Source organism: Manis pentadactyla, chromosome 3 (assembly GCF_030020395.1).
Source record: "Manis pentadactyla isolate mManPen7 chromosome 3, mManPen7.hap1, whole genome shotgun sequence".
Lineage (NCBI taxonomy): Eukaryota > Metazoa > Chordata > Mammalia > Pholidota > Manidae > Manis > Manis pentadactyla.
In genome coordinates, this window is record NC_080021.1 from 120,922,545 (window position 1) to 120,946,581 (window position 24,037).

A 24,037-nucleotide genomic window follows, 5' to 3' on the forward strand; every position below is an offset into this window, starting at 1 on the left:
GTACAGGGCCAACGAGCAGTTCATCCCAGTGGGGTCTGTGTCCCAGCCGAGAGGGAACGGGACCACCTGTGCCTGTGGCCATCTAGCAGCACATGCGTAACAATTGCTTTTACTTAAAGCTAGTACTGAAAATTTAACCCATTCTTCCCAGGCACTGGTGTCTCCATAACTGATCTCTATTTCAAGAGTCTGTTTTAGATCTTTTTTCTCTGTTACAGTAACTAGTCTAGGGTCATTATGGGGAAGCTCTGGCTTATTATTTCCCTCAGGATTGGGGGTGGTCACTATGGGTGAAGTCTTGTCTTTGATTAAATTAAGACCAAACCTTCCCACAGGATCTATTCCAGTGACATGTGCAACTGTGTCCATAAACACGAGGAGCAATTAACAGGGTCTGAGTCTTAAGTCTTGAGGTTTATGTATAGTTAATAAGAGGGGATTACGTGGCCTGTCCTGGTAATGATAAGGAGGAATTCCTTTAGCTAAGTGGAGCTTTCTTTTTAAAAGTTTTTCTGCTGCATGAGGGGCTGACCATCCTTGAAACTGGGTAGTCCACTAAACATTGCTCCACCCTGGACATGGGGGCCCACTTGTCTTTTTTATTCCATTAACATTCATCCATTCAGGACAGAGATAATTATCTCCAGAAAGCTGTCTTTGGTCATTTAGGTCACCACAAGAGATAACCTGACAAGCATCAAACCAAATGGTTTGGGGGCTTGATGTTTTAGTAATATTCATCACCAGTTTGACAGGATAACCAGGAGTTCCTTCCTATTCTAGGGTTCCCTGCAACTTGTCTGTGAAATACAGAGTTAGAAGGATAAAAGTTAATATTTTTAGGTTCTCTTTAGTTTTAGCCTTAAGGCTTAAGGGTTGGTTAGCCACCTAGGACACCTGCCAATTCTGTTTTGTCCCCAGATCCCCCAGTTAGTTTATTTACTCTGGTGTAATGAGTCCAACCCTTTTCAGCCGTCCTCACTGCAGTCTCCGTGATCAGGAGCACTTGGTAGGGGCCTTCCCAGCTGGGCTGGAGTCGATCTTCTTTCCAGGATTTTACTAACACCCGGTCCCCAGGCTGGAAGCAGTGAGCAAAGAACTCAGGTGGGGGAGTCTGGGCGAGGAGTCCTTTCAGCCTGAGAGAAGATAAGGTAGAAAACATGGCCAGCACATAATCCCTTAGAAATTGATCTTTTGTTTCCATAGTGGGCAAGTCTGTTGCCCTTCCCAGATATGGTAGCCCATATAATAATTCATAAGGAGAAAGTCCTAAATCCTTTCTGGGAGCAGTTCTAATTCTTAGGAGTACTATAGGAAGACATTTAGTCCAAGGCGACTTGGTTCCTAGTATTAATTTTCCTTAAATGCTTCTTAAAAGTCTTGTTTCATTCTTTCTACCTTTGCAGAGGATGGTAGATGCCAAGGAGTATGGAAATCCCACTGTACCTGGAGTGCCATCATTATTCCCTGTAGTACTTTTGAAGTAAAATGACTCCCATTATCTGAATAACCTAAACCTAGGAATTACTTGCTCTAAAAGTACCTTTATCACTGATCCTGCTGTTGCAGTTGTTAATGGGTGGGCCTCTATCCATCCAGTGAAATGGTCAACAATCACTAATAAATATTTAAGCTTTCCCATTTTTGGCATCTCAGTAAAGTCAATTTGTATACTTTGGAATGTTCTTATTCCTGGGGGGTCTCCCTCTAGGTCCTGGCTTTTTCATATGCTTCTTAATTCTTTGGCACGTTATGTAACTTCTACAAACCTGTTTAGCAGTGGTATAAATACTAGTACACTCATAAACCTTTAGGAAAGCATCACACATTGCCTGGGGACCCCAGTGGCTCCCTCCATGTAACATGTTCATCAGCTCTCTCATAATAGGTCGGCTGATCATTTCTCTCCCATCTGGTAATGGTAAAGTCCACCACCCTTTCTCATTATGAGACACCCCCACCCACCTCCTGTAGCTTCTTAATTTCCTTTGCTTTTTTAGAAAACTTTGGAATAAAGGAAATTTAGGGATATTAGGAGTGAGATTTAAAAGTCTAATTTCATCTTCAAATGCAGCCTCTTGAGTGGCTGCATCAGCAATTCTGTTACCTGTTGCTTCATAAGAATTTCCTTTCTGGTGACCATTCACTTGCATTATAGATATTTTAGCTGGAAGTAAAGATTTTCCAGAACCTCCTTAATTCCCCATGAATTAATTCCTTTCATTTACTGTTTATGAGACCTCTTTCTGTCCAAATTTTTCCAAAGGTATGGACTACTCCCCAGTCTAATATTCTATGAGGTCTATGTAACTATGGCTCAATTCTGATTGGCCTTCAGCCTCCCCTGCACGTAGGAAGCTGGTCGGATTGAGACAGGTGTCTGTGGTTAAGATCAGGTCATCTTTTTCAAGTAAAATTGGTTCCTATTTTAAAATCTGAGAATCTGTTAGCCAGCGCCCAGCCCACAGATTAAGTATGACTTGAACCTGGTGAGGAGTACTGACCGTGAGGGTTCCTCCAAAAGTTAATTTCCTGCTCTCTTCTACCAGTAAGGCCGTGGCTGTGATGGCCTGAATGCATTCAGTCCATCCTTGAGAGACAGGGTCCAGTAGTTTAGACATAAAGGCCATCAGTTGTTTTCTTCCTCCCCAGGCTTGGGTCAAAACCCCTACAGTGGAACCTTGTTCAACAGTAACAAATTAGTGAAATGGCTTCTCTAAAGATGGGAGTGCCAGGACTGGGGCGGTGACTAAGGATTGCTTTCAATTCCTGTAGAATTTGAAGTTCCCCTGGGGTCCATTGGAGAGGGTCTGGCTCTCCCTCTAACAATTTGAAATACAAGCTTCTTTTAACAAACACTTTTTGAGCTTCTCTCAGTAATTCCTCTATAGGTTTCTCATTCCATCCATCTAATTTCTGTAATTTCTTAGCAATATCTGGCCAACTTTTGGTGACAAAATTGACTTTTAAAAGACCCTGTCCTACCTGAGCTTCTGGGTCAAGTCCTGAATACTTTTCTCATCTGGTCCCTGAGTCTCTGTGAAAATGCAGTTGGGGTCTCTTCCTTTTCCTGTGGGACTTCAAATGCCTTAGAAACATATTGAGATCTTGGGGCCGATTCTCTAATTCCCTTTATTAAGTTAGCCCTTGAAGATCCTGCATTTTAGTTCTATCCCCTAGATTATTATTGATGCCGGGGTTCTTGTTCACGAAGTTGAAGAATGAGCTTCACAAACACTCAAGGTAGGAGAGCAAGGTACAGGCTTTTATTTAGAGATAAAGTGAGAGGACAGAGCTTCCGGCTCATGCCAGGAGGGACAAGAGAGACCATAGTGGTTCATTGTCTAGGGGGTTTTATAGGCAGTTGAGGATTTTTCAAAAACAGGAAAAAAAAATTAGGGGTGTAGACTTGCATCAGCTGCCCTGCCCTCAGGGTAGGCTGGGCTATTGTCTGTCGGCTAGGGTTCTAACACAGAGTTTCAATAGGGACTTCTTTGCCCATTAGAGAACCCTTTGCAATCTTTCACTATTAAGAGCAGACTAACAGTTAAGAAAACTTTGTTTTTACATTCAGTGTTCTTCTTTTTTAAATAAATAGCTGTACTTTAGAACAGTTGCTTTCTTTTACCCTCAACAAAATGAATTTCCATTCTTTATACTTTCTCTTATTTAAACACACATCCTTTTAGCAAGTGGAGATGTTTTCTTCTTAAATAGCTATAATTAGACCTCAAAACTATTAGGAACTTTAATTTTCAGTGAACACTGAGAAGTGGGCTATTGTAAACCATTGCACTAGCATTCTTTAGATTAACAAATTCATGAACACACTTTATAATTCCCGACACCATGTGCTTTACAGCATAATCTCTAAGCACAAAATATGTCTACTTAACTTAGCAAAACTTTAAGATTCTAGGTCACTACAAAAATTTTCAGGCTGCAGGGAGGCACACACACTGCAATACACAATCACTAAGATGTTCACTTGCTACGCCCAGCTCACCCACTCCCAACAACCACGCCAGACCACTTACAAAATGGCAGGTGTGGGCAGGGGTGAAGGGTCGGGAGAGAAAGGAGGCAGGTCTGTGCTGGGAGGAGTCTTGTCCGTGGCTTCCAGAACCAGAGGGGTGGGAGGAACGTGGTCCAGTGGGGGAAGAGGGCGGGAAAGGCGGGAGGAGAGGGTGAGGGGGTGGTGCAGCCACCGGAAGAGGAGAGGAGCAGGACGACGGCATGGTTGAGAATGTAGGACTTAAAGATGGCAGCAACACGGGGGAGGACAAAGTACTTAAAGATGGTGGTGGAGAGAGGTCGAGGTAGCGAGCTGAGAGAGGTGGGAGACCAAGGTCCTCCGGTGGATCTGAAAAGGAAGAAGGACTGGGCAGAGTATGAGGCTGACAATCTTTAACTGGAGATCGGGCCAGGGGAACCTGGGTCATTGAACACTTAACATAAAGGTCTGGGCAGGAGTGCAGAGTCCAAAAAGCCTGCACATATGGGATTTCACCCTACTTTCCACTCCGGTGGCAATAATTAGTCAAGTCGGTGAGGAGGCCAAAATCGAAAGTTCCCTCAGGGGGCCAGTGAGATTGGTTGTCCAAGGGATACTGAGGCCCGGCCTCAGAGCAAAGGAAGACTAGCTTCTGTTTGCGAACTTCCTGGGACAAATAAAGAGCAGCCAAATTAGAAATGAGACACTGCAGCGGGGTCTGAGCCTCTGCTTTCGAGGGCTGGTTCCCCATGTCTGCGCCACTCCCCAACTAATCCCACTGCAGGAGCGCCCAGCATCCCAAGCGCACCAAGTCAGGGGAGACGGCCTGGGAGCCTGGGTGAGGGATGTCTCCCCGACCACAGGGCCAGGGGTGGGCCAGATGCCCAGGGGCTAAATGCCCCAACCTGGACGTAGCTACAATTTTGGATGGACCAGGTGAAAATGGGTTAGGAAGGGAAATAGACCAGGGGAAACTGAGGTACTCACTGGAAAATAGTCCATGCAGCAGAGAGCAGGCTGAGGTCCCGGGTCGGGGAAGGAGGGGGCAGGGCCGCCGATGGCTGGTTGGGGCCCCTGTGCTCACACTCCTTCCCGGGTTTTTTTGGCACCAAATGTAAGATATATTCTAACTGAAATAAGCAGGAGACAAGAGGCAACAAAAGGCCAGGCAGTTTATTCGAGTGCAATCCTGGGCTAGGTTCACCAGTCTGTGCTAATACAGGCTGGGGAAGTCATGCGCAACCAGACAGGAGGGGAGTTTTTAAAGAAGGTAGGGGGAGGCAGGGTATAGATTTACAGCGACGTGAGGATTGGCTAGCCTAAGGCACATTTTTCAGGTTGGGAGGGGGCAGCAGCCGGGGACTTGGCACGTCATCAGTGTCCGACGTGCTCACCACTCCCTCCGGTGCATCCAACCTTACAGTTCCCATTGATGCTGGGGTTCTTGTTCATGAAGCCAAGAATGAGCTTCACAAACAGTCAAGGTAGGAGAGCAAGGTACAGGCTTTTATTTAGAGATAAAGTGAAAGGATAGAGCTCCTGGCTCACACCAGGAGTGAACAAGAGAGTCCATGGTGGCGCATTGTTTAGGGGTTTTATAGGCAGTTGAGGATATTTGGGAATGTGAAAAAACGCTTAGGGGTGGGGACTTGTTAAGTGGTCCCTGAATATTAAAAATTAACTTAACATAAGGAATTTCCTGCCTTGATTTCTCTCTGGGATACTGGATTCTTGGTCTGCGAGCATATCAAAAGGCTGCCTGCCCAGCTCCCAAGGTGGGCTTAGGTATTTTCTATTTGCTAAAGAATCCTGCCTCTTAAATCTCCTGGGTGTTAAAATACAATCTTATCTTTAAAATGGATTTCTTCCTGCCTTTTACCATGCCATCTACAGCTGGGTCTGCATGCTAAATTAGTTGATCAGTTTGCAAAATCACTTCTTCAGATTTGAAGGAGGAAAGACAGCACATAGGCCTGGGCCTTTTAGTATGCTAAAGTGAATCTTACACATGATTACAAATGATTAGCATAATAAAACATGTGCTACTCTATCTAGGGAACATTAACTGATCTCACTGATGAATGACTCTAGAGCTTAATGTTCAACATAGAGTTTTAGTGGGGGATGGGGGGTTTCCCTGCATGGAATTACATTGCTCTGACTGCAAATATCTTGCCTTGCTTTTTCCAGAGGCCCTCACCCTACTCTGACTACATCCACGGTCTTGGTCCCACCATCTTTCAGGAGGTCCCTGTGTCTGAGTTTTCTGTGTACTCAATCCCCCATAATGGAGGCTTCTTGCACACACCCTGAAATTCCCTTCTTCTGTCTCTGGCCATTTCCCTCACGGGAGAACAGAACCACGGATCAGGACTCCACACTCCCTTCGTATCTAGGGCACGTCTCAGTCACACACACTTGACCTCTGAAAAATGCGCAACCACCAAGGCAGTACTTATAGCCCAATTTTCCTACCTTGGCTTATGCACGAGGTTGCCTGGTTGCCGCGGTGCCTGCGTTTTCTCCCATGTCAGTCACACTGTCTCCTCACAACAGTCTAGGGTCTTCTCTTGGCTTCTGTACTAAGGTGAAATGCCCAGACACAGCAGGCCACCCAAAGCCAGGTGGGACATGTCTTCCCACTCTGCTTGGGCCCCCACCTCGCACAGGCACGAGGATCCTGGACAAGCCCCCACATTGTGAGAAACACACTCATTTGTCCAAACTCAGTAAATGGACATGGAGACAGAGAACAGCAGAATGAGGCTTTAATGATGGTCTTGCAAGATTGGGTGTCTGCTGAGCAGGCACACCTGAGGCCCTTGGCTCCAAGTAATTTATTTCCTAGTATGCGATTCCCTCCCCTGGTTTCTCATTGGCTGAGTACTACAGGGTTCACATTGTTTCTTGGACATTGCCTAAGCCAATTATATCCACATTGGGCCTTCTCTAACATTTGTCTTAATTTCATTGGTAGGTTTAAAAAAACTGAAACAGGTATAGCCAGGCCCTTACCAATTCCCCTGCTCTCCACCCCCAACTCTCAGCCTGAGCAGCTTCGTGGCATATTTTCCACCATGTGGCCCTTTTGTTAATACCTTACTGTTAAAATGTTTACCCTCCTGGTGTGAATAAATCACATTTAGTTTTTATGCTTTTTCTAACACTAATGTGCTAGAATAATCATGAAGAATTAAACTTGAAATCAGTGGCAGTAGAAAACATGGCTTTAGAATTAATGGAGTCACAGTACCAGCAGTTTACTGCCCCAGCCACAGTGGTTATTAATAGTGATGTTGATGCTGTCTGCTGGGGTTGGGGCTGGCTAGTGGGCCAAGCTCTTGATTCTGGCTTCACTGGCACTAATGAATGGAGAAAATCATTGATTTTCAGGTAGTGAGACAGTAGTAACTAAAAAATAAAAATAGCCAGTCAGATTTAAAATTAACAGCCTTTATTTGTTGAGTTCATCATTGCTGTGCTGACAATGATTGTGATTGTTAGAGAGCCAGATTTAGAAATGTGTCTGCCTAAAATTGAAGTTACATGTTTGAGCTTTTGGTGTGTCAAAATTTGTGTAAAGACAGGGAACCAGTCAGCCCAGCAGTGCAGGAAGGGAGGCGGGCAGTGGAGGCGCTGTTCATGCAGGCTGTCTGCTGTGGCTCTTCATCTGTACCAGACCCAGCACAGTTTAGGCTGTGCTGCGTTTTTCTGATTTCCTTTTTATACATTTCCAGACCATCAATGATAATGACTCCACTTATCCTAGGCATTAATTTGTTACAGGGATCCTTTATAACATGGGTGATGGTTTAAAAGCCGAGATGAGCAATTGTGGATCTCTGATACTCATACCTGTGGAAAGGACAGAAGAAAATTAGGTTTCCTGGCTTAGGAGAATCCTGCTAAATTAAACTGGTTAGCAAGCATGCTGTTTGATGTTTCTCAATCTTGAATAAGTAGAAGCGTGCACTGACAGCCGTGTGATGGAACCTTTCTGCTGGCATCTGAAAGTCTGATGGTAGCCTTTGGAATGACTGTTCTATTAATATATATATATATATATTTGTCATTAATCTACAATTACATGAAGAATATTATGTTTACTAGGGTCCCCCCTTCACCAAGTCCCCCCCAACAAACCCCATTACAGTACTGTCCATCAGCATAGTAAGATGCCGTAGAATCACTACTTGTCTTCTCTGTGTTGCACAGCCCTCCCCATGCCCCCCCACATTATATATGCTAATCATAATACCCCCTTTCTTTTTCCACACCCTTATTCCTCCCTTCCCTCCCATTCTCCCCAGTCCCTTTCCCTTTGGTAACTGTTAGTCCATTCTTGGGTTCTGTGATTCTGCTGCTGTTTTGTTCCTTCAGTCTTTCTTTGTTCCTGTACTCCACATATGAGTGAAATCATTTGGTGTTTGTCTTTCTCCTCCTGGCTTATTTATACCCTCTAGCTCCATCCATGTTGTTGCAAATGGTAGGATTTTTCTTCTTCTTATGGCTGAGTAATAGTCCATTGTGTATATGTATCCCATCTTCTTTATCCATTCATCTACTGATGGACACTTAGGTTGCTTCCATTTCTTGGCTATTGTAAATAGTGGCTTTTGGATGTAGAGTTCTCTAGATGTCTATTAGGTCCATCTGTTCTAGTGTGTTGTTCAGTGCCTCTGTGTCCCTACTTATTTTCTGTCCAGTGGATCTATCCTTTGGAGTGAGTGGCATGTTGGAGTCTCCTAAAATGAATGCATTGGATTCTCTTTCCTCCTTTAGTTCTGTTAGTATTTGTTTCACATATGTTGGTGCTCCTGTGTTGGGTGCATATATATTTATAGTGGTTATATCCTCTTGTTGGACTGAGCCCTTTATCATTATGTAATATCCTTCTTTATCTTTTGTTACTTTCTTTGTTTTGAGGTCTGTTTTGTCTGATACTACTGCAACACCTGCTTTTTTCTCCCTGTTGTTTACATGAAATATCTTTTTCCATCCCTTTACTTTTAGTCTGTGCATGTCTTTGGGTTTGAGGTGAGTTTCTTATAAGCAGCATATAGACGGGTATTGCTTTTTTATCCATTCTGTTACTCTGTGTCTTTTGATTGGTGCAGTCAGTCCATTTACATTTAGGGTGATTATTGAAAGATATATACTTATTGCCATTTCATGCTTTAGATTTGTGTTTGCAAAGGTTCAAGGTTAGCTTCTTTAGTATCTTACTGTCTAACTTAACTTGCTTATTGAGCTATTTTAAACACTGGTGATTCTTTATTTTTCTCCCTTCTTATTCCTCCTCCTCCATTATTGATATGTTGGTTGTTTTATTCTGTGCTCTTTTGTGTTTCCTTTAACTGCTTTTGTGGGTAGTTGATTTTATTTTTTGCCTTTTGTTAGTATTTGGTTGGTCAGCTTTCTTTGCTGTGATTTTATTTTCTCTGGTGACATCTATTTAGTCTTAGGAGTGCTCCCATCTAGAGCAGTCCCTCTAAAATACCCTGTAGAGGTGGTTTGTGAGAGGCAAATTCCCTCAACTTTTGCTTTTCTGGGAATTATTTAATCCCTCCTTCATATTTCAGTGATAATCATGCTGGATACAGTATTGTTGGTTCAAGGCCCTTCTGTTTCATTGCATTAAATATATCATGCCATTCTCTTCTGGCTTTTAATGTTTCTGTTGAGAAGTCTGATGATAGCCTGATGGGTTTTCCTTTGCAGGTGTCCTTTTTCCTCTCTCTAGCTGCCTTTAAAACTGTGTCCTTGTCCTTAATCTTTGTCACTTTAATTATTATGTGTCTTGTTGTCCTCCTTGGGTCCCTTCTGTTGGGGGTTCTGTGCACTTCCGTGGTCTGATTGATTATTTCCTTCCCCAGGTTGGGGAAGTTCTCAGCAATTATTTCTTCAAATATACTTTCTATCCCTTTTTCTCTCTCTTTTTCTTCTGGTACCCCTATAATGCAGATATTGTTCCCTTTGGATTGTTCACACAGTTCTCTTAATATTGTTTCATTCCTCGAGATCCTTTTATCTCTCTCTGCGTCAGCTTCTATGCATTCCTGTTCTCTGGTTTCTATTCCATCAATGGCCTCTTGCATCTTATCCATTCTGCTTATAAATCCTTCCAGAGATTGTTTCATTTCTGTAATCTTCCAGACATCATCCTTTAGCTCTTGCATATTTCTCTGCAGCTCCATCAGCATGGTTATGAGCTTTATTTTTAATTCTTTTTCAGGGAGATTGCTTAGTTCTATCTCCTTCTCAGGGTTTGCCTCTGTGATCTTGGTCTGTATCAAATTCTTCTGCCTCTTCATGGCAATAGAGGTATTTGTGGGGAGCTGGCATGTGTGTTGGCTAAGTGAAAGACCCTTGTTGCTGGTATGTGGCCTTCCTCTCCTGGGAGAACAGCGACCACTAGTGGCTTGTGCTGGGTACCTGCGTGCAGGCGGGGTTTCTAATTCTTGCCCGGCCGCTATGGAGCTCCGTGGTTGCTGTGGATGTTGCCAGCCTCAGCTGCTTCTCCAATATGGGGGAGCCATGTCGGAGGGGGAACGGGCAGGAGGCTGTTTATCTCCGTGAGGGGTCTCTGAGCTGCGCTGCCACCCAGGGGGTTAGGGCACCTAGAGTTCCCTGGGATTCCCAGCTGCTGGGTTAAGTGTTCCAGGACGCTTCCATCCAACTGTGGGGTCTCTGTCCCTTTAAGACTTTCAGAAAGCACTCGCTTTTCTTTGTCCCAGGTGCGCCGGCTCCGGGGACCCGCTCACAGGTCTTACTGTCCTGTTTCCCTAGTATCCAGCACCTCACACACTGTGTGTGTGTGCTCCGGTGTGGATGGCTGGGGCTGGGTGTTTAGCAGTCCTGGGCTCCCTCTCCCTCCCCGTTCTTACTCCTCTCCTCCCACCGGGAGCTGGGGTGAGGGGCACTCGGGTCCCGTTGGGCTGCGGCTTATATCTTACCCCCTTCGCGAGGAGCTGGCTTCTCATGGGTATGGATGTAGTCTGGCTGTTGTCCTGTGTCTTCTGGTCTCTCTTTTAGGAATAGTTGTATTTGTTGTGTTTTCAAAAATATATATGGTTTTTGGCGGAGATTTCCGCTGCTCTACTCATGCCGCCATCTTGGTTCTGCCACTGGATTTTTAAATGGATGTTTCTTCACATCTTGGGAAGTTTCTCCTCTCATTTCTGTGAGGCTCCTAACAGGGGCAGCTGCCATCCAATGGCAGTCTTCCGGAAAGGCCGCAGGTTGCCTCACTCCCTCAGAGTTGTTAGCTCCGCCTCTCTCCGATTTCTGTTAGCTCTGCCCCCGAGCGTCTGCCTGTTCTATTAATATTTTAATTTGTCTGTGTCTTAATAAAATCACCATCATAAAGAAGTAGTTTAAAACTGCTTTCTAAGTATGAGGATGAAGTCCACTCTGGGGATTCCACAACGTTTCTGACAAATGCCTTTTCTCTGTAAGGTACTACTGCCTCAGAGGCAAGCTGGTTCATCTTACTATTCTGGATCCTCTTACCATGTTTTTGTAAGAGATAGGAGTATGAAATACTGAAGTTCTAAACATCAATTTGCAGCCAGAGCTCCTTAAGAACAGAAACCGTTCTTAACATCATAATGGTTTTAACATTGTCTTTCACACTTCTAGGGTTAACATCTGTGTTTTCAGAGTCTCATGTCTTTAGCCCTGTGCTAGATGCTGTAGCATAATTTTTTTTAATGCCCCCAAATTTTAATAGCCATTGTTTATGGGCCACCTGTTGTGTGGCAGGCACCCTGCTTACTGCTAATCACATAACTAATCATCTTGACAGCAGGTTTGTTGCCCATTTCGTTACGGAGAAAGATGAAACCCTAATAGTACGTACAGAGTTTTGCCCAAGACCATAAGAGGCAACAGAGATGTACTCAAATCCAGATCTTTTACATTGTAAAGAGTGTTATTTCTCTCTCCCTTTGGGTTTCTCTGGGACTGAATGTTTCCTGGAGCCCTGGGACAGTCAGCTTTCATCTTTCTGAATGTTAGTTATAGAATTTATATTCTTTTTTGTATTTGTTTTCTCTACTGGTCCTTTCCACCTTCAACTTAGAAGGATTAGATCTCTTGATCGTTTCTGTTTTGTTCATTTCAGTATCCTCAGTATGTGGAAGTCAGCAATACCTGGCACCTACGAGATGCTCACTGATTTTTGAATGAATGAAAACCATGGCAGGTTGGACTGGCCTTTACAAACCCCAGTATTCATACTCTTCGAATAAAATGCTAATTTAACCATCACGATGTAATTATTAAGCCAAATATGTGTTTAAGATAGCATATGATGCATTTTGAAGTCATCTAAATACAGGTTTTGTCTCACCTTTATTTGACTATAGTGCTTTGAAAATCAAGAATGCATTCTCATGATCTGACAGCCCATGTAGATAACAGGAATGTCAAGACACAGGCGTGGTTACCGTTCCAAAGTAGTCTTTTGATATCAACATGACTGAACACAATACCCGTGGCATATAGTAGAGACTAAATACATATTTTTTCTGTTCAGCTGAATGCAGCTGAATAGCTTGCCAGGAAAAAAAAAGCAGTGTAAGTTTTTGACTTTTAGAAAGAGTTCAGTGCTTTGTCTAAGCTGTTTGTTTAAAGCACATACTCCCTGTCTCACAGGATTCGGTTGGATATTTGGTTTCCGTTGTTCACTGGCTGGCCCTGTGCTCTGATGAGGTCAAATACTTCACCTTGTCTCACTAGCTGAATTTTAAGTCCCTGTAGGATAAACTGGCCTGTCATTCTCTGTACCTTCCAGAGACTCACCCAGCACTGCCTTTGCTGCGTCAGAGCTGCTGTCCCCTTTGTGGTGTCACTAGCCCGCCCATCTCTGTGGCCCTTTGCTCAGGCATGGGGAGACTGCCATGGGGCTTCACTCTGTTCAGTAAGGGCAGTGGTCTCTGCTAGTGACAGGTAAATGGCACTCAGCCAATAAATCTTCAAGTTTTATAAGTGACTGCTTTTTTTGGATAAGCTAGCACATCAGGTACTTCCTGGGCTTAATGGGGGCAGGTTGGGGAAGTCAAAGCTGGGAGCACTGGGAAGGTGTGTCTCAGGGGCAGACTGAAGCTGGGGAAGCCCCAGGAGGGGCTTCAGGAGGCCCACAGAGTGTTGGACATGGTAATGGATTGAAGGACGGTTGTGTGAACAATCAGTGCTTACACTAAGACTTCACAAATAGGTGGTAAATTGTCAGAACTGAATGTAGCAAAGTACTTAGCATCCTCTACCAGTGAAGTTTATTTCACCCATAATCTCTGATTTTAAGCTTAATAGCCCATGATTTTCTTCCTTCTAGTTCTTGCCATTCAGAAGGGTCACCAGACTGATTTGAGACCACTACACTCTTCCAGATGTGCTCTGACTGCTTGTGCACGTATGGGGTATCATTTTTCCTGACTCTGCAGTGTGGGGAGTTCTCCTTTATGGCGAAAATAACAATTTTGTCACACTTGACTTCAGAGTGTAAGTTTGAGTGATACAGCAGGTTTATTTTCCTTGGCCTATGAGAATGCTGCTTTTTCCCATTTTTTTTCCCTAAGAAGTTGGGAGTTACCTTGCCAAAGCGCATGTTTGATTACTGTATCTCTCTTGAAGGTCTGGGGGTGCTCCCATAAACGTGATGTGAAGGAAAAACCTGGCAGCTCTTTTGTAGCCTGCCATTTAGCATATTTAAGTCAGTGCCAGAGGAGCAGATTCTGTGGTTGGCCCACCCTCATGCTGAGAGTTACTCACGATAGGGAAAAATTTACAAGGACAGCAGTCTAGTCCAGGTGACTCCTTTCTGCTGCTTAGCTTCTGCCTCCGCTTCACTCCCCACTCTGCCAGGCACTTAGTCCCTGAACTTACTCCCCCTTGCTTGCTCGTTTGCTGTGCACATAGAAATGTTGCAGATATGGAAGCAGAAAGTTATATACTGCTCCCCTTGCCTTTGTTCGGGGCTCAGACCTTGGATGATTACTTCCCTCTGAGCCCGCCGGCATAAAATAAACCTCAACACTCCAAGACTAATGAGTGCCGCTTGGTTCTTCCGTCAGTGATCCAGTCCAGGTTTTTCCAGTATTTTCCGTAACACCCAGAGTAATTTGCCCTCAGACTAGGCCTGTACGAAGTCAGCCCATCCCTTGCACCTGGCGTAGAGTTTTATTATTGCACTCTTTAGCTATGAATATAAATCTGGGTTAAAACTGGAGAAAATGCAAACTAGCATATTGTTCAGTGCTTTTCTTAAGTAATGTCCTGGCAGTTCATACAACTGTTGCCCTCTAACATGTATAACATGTATAAACACCTGGGCATGTTTTCAGATAAACATTAGCAGAGACATTAGTCTCTGTTTTTCTGAGCAGTTTTGCATACTCTTGTGTCCAGAAGCAGATACTTCTTGGGTTTTTCTTTGTGTAGAAACTCCCTGGTTATCTCATATAGGGTCTAGATCCTAAAATCTAAGTCCCAGGGAGAACTCAAGGAGGCTTATGTGAACCTAGTGCTATGGGCCCTGGATGTCTGTCTGCATCAGCCTTCGCCTCCCTCCCAGGGACTTTGCTGGTCTCTGTCCTTCTTGCGTGTTTGAGGCCTGAGGAAGGTCTGGGCTGCCAGGGCTAGCAGGGTTCCAGCTGGGACCAGAGTTCTGGTCCATGCTCTGTTACCTCCCTGCCAGACACTCCCTCTCTCGGCCTCACATTCCATGTCCATGAGTGTCATGTCCAGTTCTGACCTTGAAGGTGCCTCTGAGCTCTTCATGACTTGCTGTGTGTCATTGAGCTGGGTAGAGATGAAACCTGGCCTGTCACCCACTCAGGAAGCCCCCAGGGACAAGAGTGAGCCTTATGATCAGACTCAGAGTTCTGACTTGGCCATAAAGGATGATCTCTTCCTCCTGACACACTGGTGGGGCAGTGTGGAACATGGCTCCTGCTGCTTGGTTTCTCAGAACACGCAGTTAACCTCCCCTTTCCCCCATGGCCTGTTCATACAAGGAAGTGTGTGGTTTCCAGATGTGGTAGCTGCACATAGGATGAAGGCACGTCCACTCAGGGGCCCCTCTGAGCTGATCATTTTCTGTCATGGGTTCCTCAGCAAAAGTGGACAGTTTTGGTGGGGAGACGTGTCTTGACAGCTCTGTGTTTACTTCCAGGATGGGTCCCACAGCCACAGCCATAGCCATCTCCTGGGAACACCAGCACGTGGGGGAAATGATGGTCCCTGCACCTAGAGGATAATAAGGGCTCAGATCATTTTTCCCAAGTCATTTTGAAAAACAAGTGTTTTAAATGCAAAGTAATAAAAATATGCTCAATCAAGAAAACCTAGAAAACAAAAGAAAAAAAATCACCATTGCATTATTCAGATGTTACAAAATCCTGGTGTATGTTCTTGTAATAGGATTTCTGTACCTATATACAAGTTTCCCCCAAAATGATATTATGCTGCTTTCTTCACCTAATGACATAAGTTATTTCTGCTTCCATGTGAATAACGTACTCCTCATGTGGTTTTTAATGGTAGCCTAGCATTCTGCCATCTAGGTGTGCTGTTATTTACTACAACAGATGCCCTATTATTGGAAGCCTCTCAGAATCTGTGACGTCCACTGCCGTAGCTGTTTTGATGGCTTATGAACATTATAGCTTGAAATGTCAATCTCCAGGTAGTCAGGGATTGTTCTGAAAAACATTCTGAAATTTAAAATCAGTAAGATCTCAATTTCTTAAGAAATGGCAGGCAGCCTTGAGTTATTTTAATTTGACTCTTGACTTCAAACAGAAAAGCTTTACCCTTTTTGCTTGTGGTGTTTTACAAACCCCTACTGATAATTTAAAGAGTAAAGTGGCTCTTAAAACTGTTCTGGTAGATGAGTCCAAATTGGGTCTTAAGGGAACAAAACAAGAATTTTTGGTATTGATGCTGTCTGAGGCTAGGGGGTTGAGTTCTTGGTGTTACCCCGCCAGCATGAAGCACTGCAAGTAAGTTACTTTTCAACTGATACTTTTCAGTGGGGACTGTGGGTAAAGGTTTTTGGTAGTCAGCAGTATCCTTTATAGTTGGGATTACATATGTGCCCTCATTTTTCATATTCCCAAGTAAACACACACAAAAAATTTAGTAGCATATTTGTTATTTAACCTTTTTATAAGAAAAATCTAGTTGAGCAGTAAACCCACTCATAAAAACTCATTTTCACCAGGAAATTTCTGGCTAAATTTTATTTAGTTCACATTGGATCAAGTTTGAGAAATTAGGTGTCTGTTTTGCCTCTCTCTCTCTCCTTCTGGCAAACCCTGTAATGCCTTTAGCTGAGAAACTACTATACTATATGTAATTGTAATAGTTGTCACAGAAGAAGGACCAGATAATTGAGATAGCATTTAAGATTCAATAGAGGTTTCTTTAATCAAGCACCCAGTGAGAGGTCAGGAGCTGTAGTAAACTATTAGCTGATGTAAGAGAAAATTCTTCACTACAAAAGCTTGCTGAGCGTACATCTCTGTGGGTAAGTGATTAGGTGTTGCCTCCAGTGTATAATATGACCATCCTTGTTTTTCATCTTTGACTTGATTACTGTTAATACTCGAAAAAAAAAATCCTCTGTTTTTATTGGTGTAGATTAGGTTTCTTTGCAAATTTGTTGAAATAATTGTGAACTCAAAATAGTTTTCATTCTGATGCTGGAAGCTCATTTGAAGACCATTCTGACTTCCCAATAATTTTGATCTTCTCTGTTCCCTCCCCTAACTGTTCTTTTGTTTTTCTCAGCTACTTTTTCTCTGTGGAATCAATTTTATTTTTTTAACTGGAAAAACTCTTCTATGAGAGGATTCTAATTTGTTTAAACCTTACTGGCAAGCCTCTAGCCCTTGGAGATTGTTCTAAGGCAGGGATTACAAAGTCGAATGCCCACAGGGGTAGGAAGGCCCAAAAGTGAGGAGCAGTGGATGAATAGCAGGGAAGCAAGGGGGGTGACACTTTGGCATCGTCTTTGGTCCTATTTGGAGGGGCCGGCCACCATGTGACCACTGGTGGTGCCAAATGTTTTAGCTTCCTCCAAAAAAGATGTAAGTATGGAATTTTTTCTTTGTGGTATGTGTTTGAAATACAAAAATAATTGTATGTTGGACAAATGTAAAAAAAGAAAATGTATGGATCAAATAAAGCACATCCATGGCCCAGGTTACACCCACCGATGGCCAGTTTCAGCCTTTGCTCTAATGTAAAAATTTTATCTTTTCAGAAAATAACAATCGTAATTTAAGTAGCTCTGTGGATGCTGATTGGGCCTAATAGCTGAGACACACTATTTTAATCATCTTTAACTGGGAAATTCCACTCCTTCAGTTGTATACACAGAGCTTAGATGAGTCAATTGTAAAACATTATTCACCTTAATTGCATGTTATAACTTTGACCTGCTATTTTGTAGTATCCTGGGTGCAAAGCAGACTTTTAAAAAGAATATGGAGTTTTAGGCTAATAGATCTCCTGCCAAGTGTCTAATTTTTATGTATGACTTTCTTACATTTCTAAATAGCAGTGTTCTCAAATGAACCTAGAAGAATCCATTAACACAATAAGAAGATTTTTTTCCAGAATCTGTGAATGCACTATCTATTTAAAGTTGAAAACCTGAAAATTGATCATGACTCCCCTTAGTTACTAAATGGATATTCATGTGTTTTCTGTTTTTTTTTTTTTTCTTTAAAGATTTGAACATGGAATTCAATCCTTCAGACCATCCGCGGGCCAGCACAATATTCCTCAGTAAATCTCAAACAGACGGTAGGTTACTGATTTATGTTTTTTAAAAAAAACAAAAACAAATGCGGCTCATGTTGGTAACTAACCTAAGTCTTGATTTTTCACTAGATATTCTCAAAGTAAAAACAGAATCCCCTTTAGGGCTCCCCAAGTATATTGTTTGATGGTAGTTGTCTTGGGGTTTCTTTTTTTCTTTTTTTTAGTAAGTTATGTTTTAAAAATCTATTTGAAGCAACTATCCTCATCTTGCCAATCAGCTGGATTATTTTCTTGTGCATTCTGTAGCAGTAGTTTCTACTCTGAGAGTCCGAAATTTCCCTTTAAGAACTGATAGTTGTATAAATTCTCTAAGATTAAAAGTATTTGTTTTTTAAGACAGTATATAAAGAAACCTGAAAATAAATCCTTACATAAAAGCAACATTATCTCTCTTGTGTCATTTGAGAACTGAATTGAACCTGTGCACTAGGGGCCAGATGTTTTCTTCTTGCCAAACTTTCATTAACCAGTTTATTCTGTGATCTTTGTGGTTAGTCCCAAGTGTTTGTGGAATTTCTCCTTGGGGTTTTTCTCCCTTTTTAGCTCCTGGCTTTATCTCACTGTTGCATTGCCCTTAGCTACAGAGGACAGAAAAACTAATGTAATACAGTGAACAGGAATCCTCTCAGTTAGCTTCCTGTAGAAAAATGGCAGAAGTTTGTACCTGTAGAAGAGTGGCAGAAGTGACAGGCATTGCCCAGGCTGTTACATTACACTGCAGGAATCCTCTGGACTCTGTTCCAGACTGCTTGGGCATGTTGCTAAGCTCTAATTTAGGGTAGATCCTAACTTAACTAGAAAATAATAAAACATGCTTAAGATAGTAAGTTCATTTATAGGAACTGATAACTTGAGTAATGGTTAGTAACAGTTTTGACATGGTATAATGCTGCTGTAACATTGCTGATCTTTAAGAAGCAGGCTACTGACTTGATTTGAAAGAATTTGGTGTTTAGAAAAAAATCAGTGTTTCTAAGAGTAAGATTAAATCGTTGTAGGCATCAAATACTTGTGACCTAAGTTTTGAATGTATTGGTGAGAATAAAATATTTTTTTTCTTGACCTGGTAAAGTGGGAAGCCATTGGAAAGGTAAGACTTTGCAGGGGAAGGAAAGTGACAGTGGGCACAAGGGTCTGGGGCAGTGAAAATTGAGAATCAAAAACAATTTTTTTGTACTTAATGCTGTGAAAGAAGTTATAAGGTTTTCAGATACTATATAAAGAAAATGGTGTACTTTCAGGTCTGGTTCTTACTTTCTGTGAATCCAGGGCACAGATCAGCATCATTCAGAAAATTTTCCAACTAGAGTCACACGTAATTCCCATTAAGTAGATGACACATACCTTGATTGGCATGGTGAAAGGTCTGACGTAACAGGATTGCTCCAGAGATAAGGTGGGGAGGTATATTTTCCTCCTTCCCCTTTACTCCAGAGCTCATTCCCCTTCCTCTTCTGGAGCTTCGGGGCATTGGTTACTCTGACCTTTCTGTTTATTGCTCAGTTTTTCTTTAAATGCTGGATCTTTCCATTCAGCATGTAAACTTACTTGAGTCTTGCAGGTTAAAGAAAGAAAAGGAGAATAACCAGCACCCTCTCCCTGCAGCCACTGTACTTGGTCAAGTGAAAGCTGCTCCACCATCTACTTCTCTTCCCACTCCCACTTCCCCGGAATCTCCCACCCACTGGCTGTGGGGAGCACACAGCCAGGGTGCTGGAGTGTTCTGCCTCCTTGGTGCTTGACTTCTCTCGTGGCGATTGCTGCCATTGACTATTCCTTGCTACTTAAAACTCCTTTTCTTTTGGCTTTTCTATCTTCAAGCAGGCCAATTTGCTGAAAACAGTCTATCTAATCAAGAATTGCTCTATAAATAATTAAGAGAAATAGGTTTTAAAAATAGGTAAATTTGGTAACTTTAATGAGTCAATTCTCTAGTGAATTGATTATCAGAGAACTGGCTATTTGGGCAGTTGGTCCTGAGAAATACTTATTTTCTTTGTGGTTCTTTTCAGAATCCTAATCAACATCTCCATTCACCCCTTTGATGTTAGTACTTTCTAGGGCTCTGTGCTTTACCCTTTCATCTTTTGGGTTTGCTTGCAGTTCTGTGGCTTCCATGCTAACTGTAATGTCCAGCAAGATTTTTCTCTGCAGTGTTCAAAACTCATATATCCAACTGCCTGCTGGACATCTTTACAACAAAGGCTGTAGGTTCCTCTAACTCAGTGTGTCCCAAACAGAACTCAGTAACTGCAGTTAACCACTCCTCAACCCCCACCCTGCATTTCCTGCTTTGCCCAGGTACCCAGGCCAGGGAAGGCCTCGAATTTCCTAGATCTTCCCCCTTCCCAGTTCTCATATGCTGGCAGTGGTGCTGGACCTGGTTGTGCATGTTTCTTCCCAGTGCCAAGTTCAGTGACAGCAGGTTGGGAGTTTGTTTTTAACCATAGAAACCAGCAGATGCTCCAAATCAGGGCATTCCTTTTCTCTTTTTTTTTAAAAAGGCAGCTGTTAAACATTGACCAGCACACCATTGCATCCAGATAGTCAAAGTTGTATTAATTTTTATCTTTTGAATATCCCGTGAGTCTGACTGTTTTCCCATTCCCATTGCTGTCACCCTGGTTCAGACTTAGAGTTCTCACTTGAGTTACTCCAGTGGCCTCGGACTGGCCGTCGACTTTGTCCCTTTCCAGTCCTGTGTCCATGCTGCTGCTAGGTGAGGAGAGTTTCTGTGCATCAGATCTGATCATGTAACTTCCTTGCTTAAAACTTTCCTAATGGCTCCCCAGTTGCCTTAGAATGAAGATCTAGTGCCTTGGCATGGTATACCAGGCCCCTTGAATCACCCCTGCCTTCCTTCAGCCCGTCTGTGTGCTTCTGCTGTACCTGCAGTTCCCCTGGCTGCCCTCTGCCCTCATGTCCCTTCGCATTGACTGGACTTCCCCTTCCATCTTCCACACAGCTCATTTCTTCAATCCTTAAGGCTCATTTCTACCATCATTTCCTCCTGGAAGGTGCCCCTGACCCCTCAGTCGGGGGTTAGTGGGCCGTTGGTGGCTCCCACAGTAGCATGTGAGTGCTTTCTTCATAGTCTAAACCATGCTGTGGGATTTAAAACTGTCTTTTTGTCTGTGTCACCTGCTAACTCCTAGAGGTCAAGGGTTCCTCACGGGTGGGCTGCAGGTAAGAGGAAGGAGTTTGCCTAGCCTACCTTGGCTTTTCCTGCTCTCAGGTTTGCTGTAGGTAAAAATTGCAGTTCCTTGTGCCTTTCACTTTTGATCTTCTTTATTTTCATTAGCATGGTTTTTAGGGTGCTTTACCTTAAAAAAGAGTTTAGACAGAAGTAAAAACCTGTGTTTCAGTATGTGTAATCCATGTATTTCTCAAGAATTCTTTGAAATAAGTAAATAAATAAAAACTAATTTTCCCTTGAGTGACTTAAAGCCAAAGTAGAAATACTAAAATTCAGAAATAAAAATATGAGCCATGGTTTTCTTTGTACATTTTTTCAGGAATTCTGAAATTGAGAAAACATTTGTGGCCTTCTTTGTTTGTGGTCATGTTTTTGTTACTGGGCATCAGGAGAGGACCAGCCTTTGTATACTTCTTTTATCTGGCATTTAGAAGCGGTCAACCTGCCTTTGCTGCTGTCTTCCATCAGAGCATCTCCGTGACCTTTCTGTAACCACCTCCCCATCACCCCATCATTTTATCCCCTCCTGTGTGCGGTGTTCTAGGATGCCCCTGTCACCACCTTCTTGTCAGTGTCCGTGTGTCTTCCCAGTGGCTTATCAGGTTCTTTAGGAAACACCTTAGCCTTAGCAATTAGATATTGAAGAATCCATAGGAGCCCAAAGCTATTATATCAGTGATATTCATACTTTTTTCCCTTTGCTTGCATACCACAATACTTTTGAAAAACTGTGAATGCCCTCAAACATATATATATTGACTGTAAAAATTGTTCATCCTATCAAAGAAGTAATTTCTGATATAAACATTGATATTTTAAAACTTTCCTCTTTTAAAAAATGTTTCAAATAAAATCTCAATACCATGATGATTTTATAATCTACCATCAATCATTTAAAAGTGTATGAGCATTTTCTTTAACAGTTGGAGATTTCATATCATTTCTTTTTCATCCTTAACTTGTAATTTCCTTGCCGCTTTCTCCATAGAATTTTATTCCAATTAATATATTTTGGTTTCTTTAAGTTATTTGTCACACTGTCATACTGTTCTATGAAAATATCAGTCTAAATGTAATTTTTATTTCCCATAATTGTAACTCTAAATGTTAAAAAGAAATTCTGGATTCAGATATCATTATTATTATAATGTTAATAGTATAATTTTTTGGTTGATCAGAGCCCTCAGTTGATAAGAACAGCACAAACATTAAAATTTTAATGAATAATTATCAAACAGAAAAGTAAAATAATTTTTAGAAAAACATGTCTTACTGAGATGCTTCTGTGGGTGAATATTATATTTTACTGGAAGAGGGTGCTAGTCTTCATCAGATTCATATCTATCATTATAGATATAAGTGTATATATGTAAGCTGATGGGAAGAGAAGTTTTGTTGTAGTAATACCAGTAAATTCTTTCTACTCCATCTCATTTTTATGACAGAAAATTTCCAAAGGATTTATCATCCAAAATAATTCCTAATAATTAGCCACACTTGAATCTTACTCTCCATCAGCTTTGTTGACTGTGAGGGATTGGAATCCACTTGATTTGCAAAAGAGTTCCTCACCTAGTTTTAGGGGCTTCTCACTTTTCTAATTTTTGGGAAGTGTCCCAAAATGCCTTACCAGACAGTCAAATGATTTTTAATTCTAGCCGCTTTTGTTTTCATTTGGTGGCATGTGGTTTAACCTGATACCTTCAGGAGCCTGGGTAAAATAAATCTGATTCATTTTAGAATACCTTCCTCGATTCCTTGGACCCCTTTGCAGTCTGTATACCCTCTAAAGAAGTGTAGTCTTCACCATATGGTTATGACTACTGCATGTCTCTTGCATTTATGTCTCTGTGTCACATACAGTGACCAGCCAATAGAAGGAACTCATGTATATTGAATGAAAGCTCTCCACCTGCCCTCTTCTCTGACATAATATTTTTATTTTCTCTTTTGATTTAAATATATTTTTGTCAAATTGTTACATGTCCTTCTTATGACCTTTTTGGCAAAGCTGAGACTTCTTCATCGTTAAACCAGTCACTCAAATCAGACCTACATTCTATCAGAAAAGTCTTATTCCATTTTTTTCCAGTTCATTTAACACATGCACAAGCCAGTGACTGCCACTGCTCTTCTGATCATTAAGTGGCCAGGCAGGGATGATGCGATGCCTGCCCTGCATCTGCCTCCTGACCTCCTGCCCATCTTTGTGTCCCTGCACTCTGCTTTCCGGGCCTCTCCCTCAGAGCCCGTGTCTTTGACAGAAGTCTAAGCACTGAAGAGGCACGGTCCTGATGGCAGCTGCCCTCACTGTGTGCCGTCTGCAGATTCAGATCCACTTGTCCTGTGGTCGTGTCCTCCCCATCCCCCCATCCTGGTCTGAGAGCATGTGTTGAGGATGAGCCCACAGTCAGTCTGGGTACGCCCTGGCAACCCAGGAGTCCTGTGAGCAGTGTCTCCCATCCACTTCATCCTAAGTGACCCGGTACCTCTCCCTCCCTTCCTCCCTCCCCTGCTTTCTATTGTGGAGGTGATTTTTTATGGTTTGTAAATAAATAATAGATTTGTTGATTCATCAAATTTCACGTCCTCATTTTACAGTATCTGTTCCAAGCACGGAGGCTAGCACACAAAAGGAACTTAAAAAGAAAGGGGATTGAACAAATGAAATGAACGAATGAAGGTAGGGAGTCACAAACCCTTCTGGGCAGACCTGCCATAGCATTGAGACACTGAGTCTACCTCCCTGACTTGGTGGTTTCTGTTTTATTCTGCAGCATCACTTTATTCCACTTCCCCTAACATTATTAAAAAGGCCACTTCCATTGTGGCACAGGTATGTAGGGTTTTTAGGCCCAGGCAGTGTATGGGGACTTCCCTCTCCCAGGTCTGAACTTGCCATGATCATCCTGCTGGTGGGGCCATCGTCCCGTCTCTGCATCATCCCCTGGACTGCACAGGATGAGGGGTGCAGAGTCTCCAGGCCATGTCAAGCCCTGTAGGCCATGTCAAGC

At 42.6% G+C, this 24,037-nt stretch overlaps 1 protein-coding gene across 2 annotated transcripts in view; it reads left to right on the forward strand.

The window, feature by feature from the left end:
- Positions 1–24,037, forward strand: part of CCNY (cyclin Y) — a 271,410-nt gene that overhangs the window by 166,258 nt on the left and 81,115 nt on the right. For both annotated transcript variants that reach the window (XM_036920246.2, XM_036920247.2), the window contains exon 2: positions 17,735–17,809. In XM_036920246.2, coding sequence (XP_036776141.1) covers positions 17,735–17,809 — 75 coding nt within the window. The remainder of the gene's footprint in view (positions 1–17,734; positions 17,810–24,037) is intronic.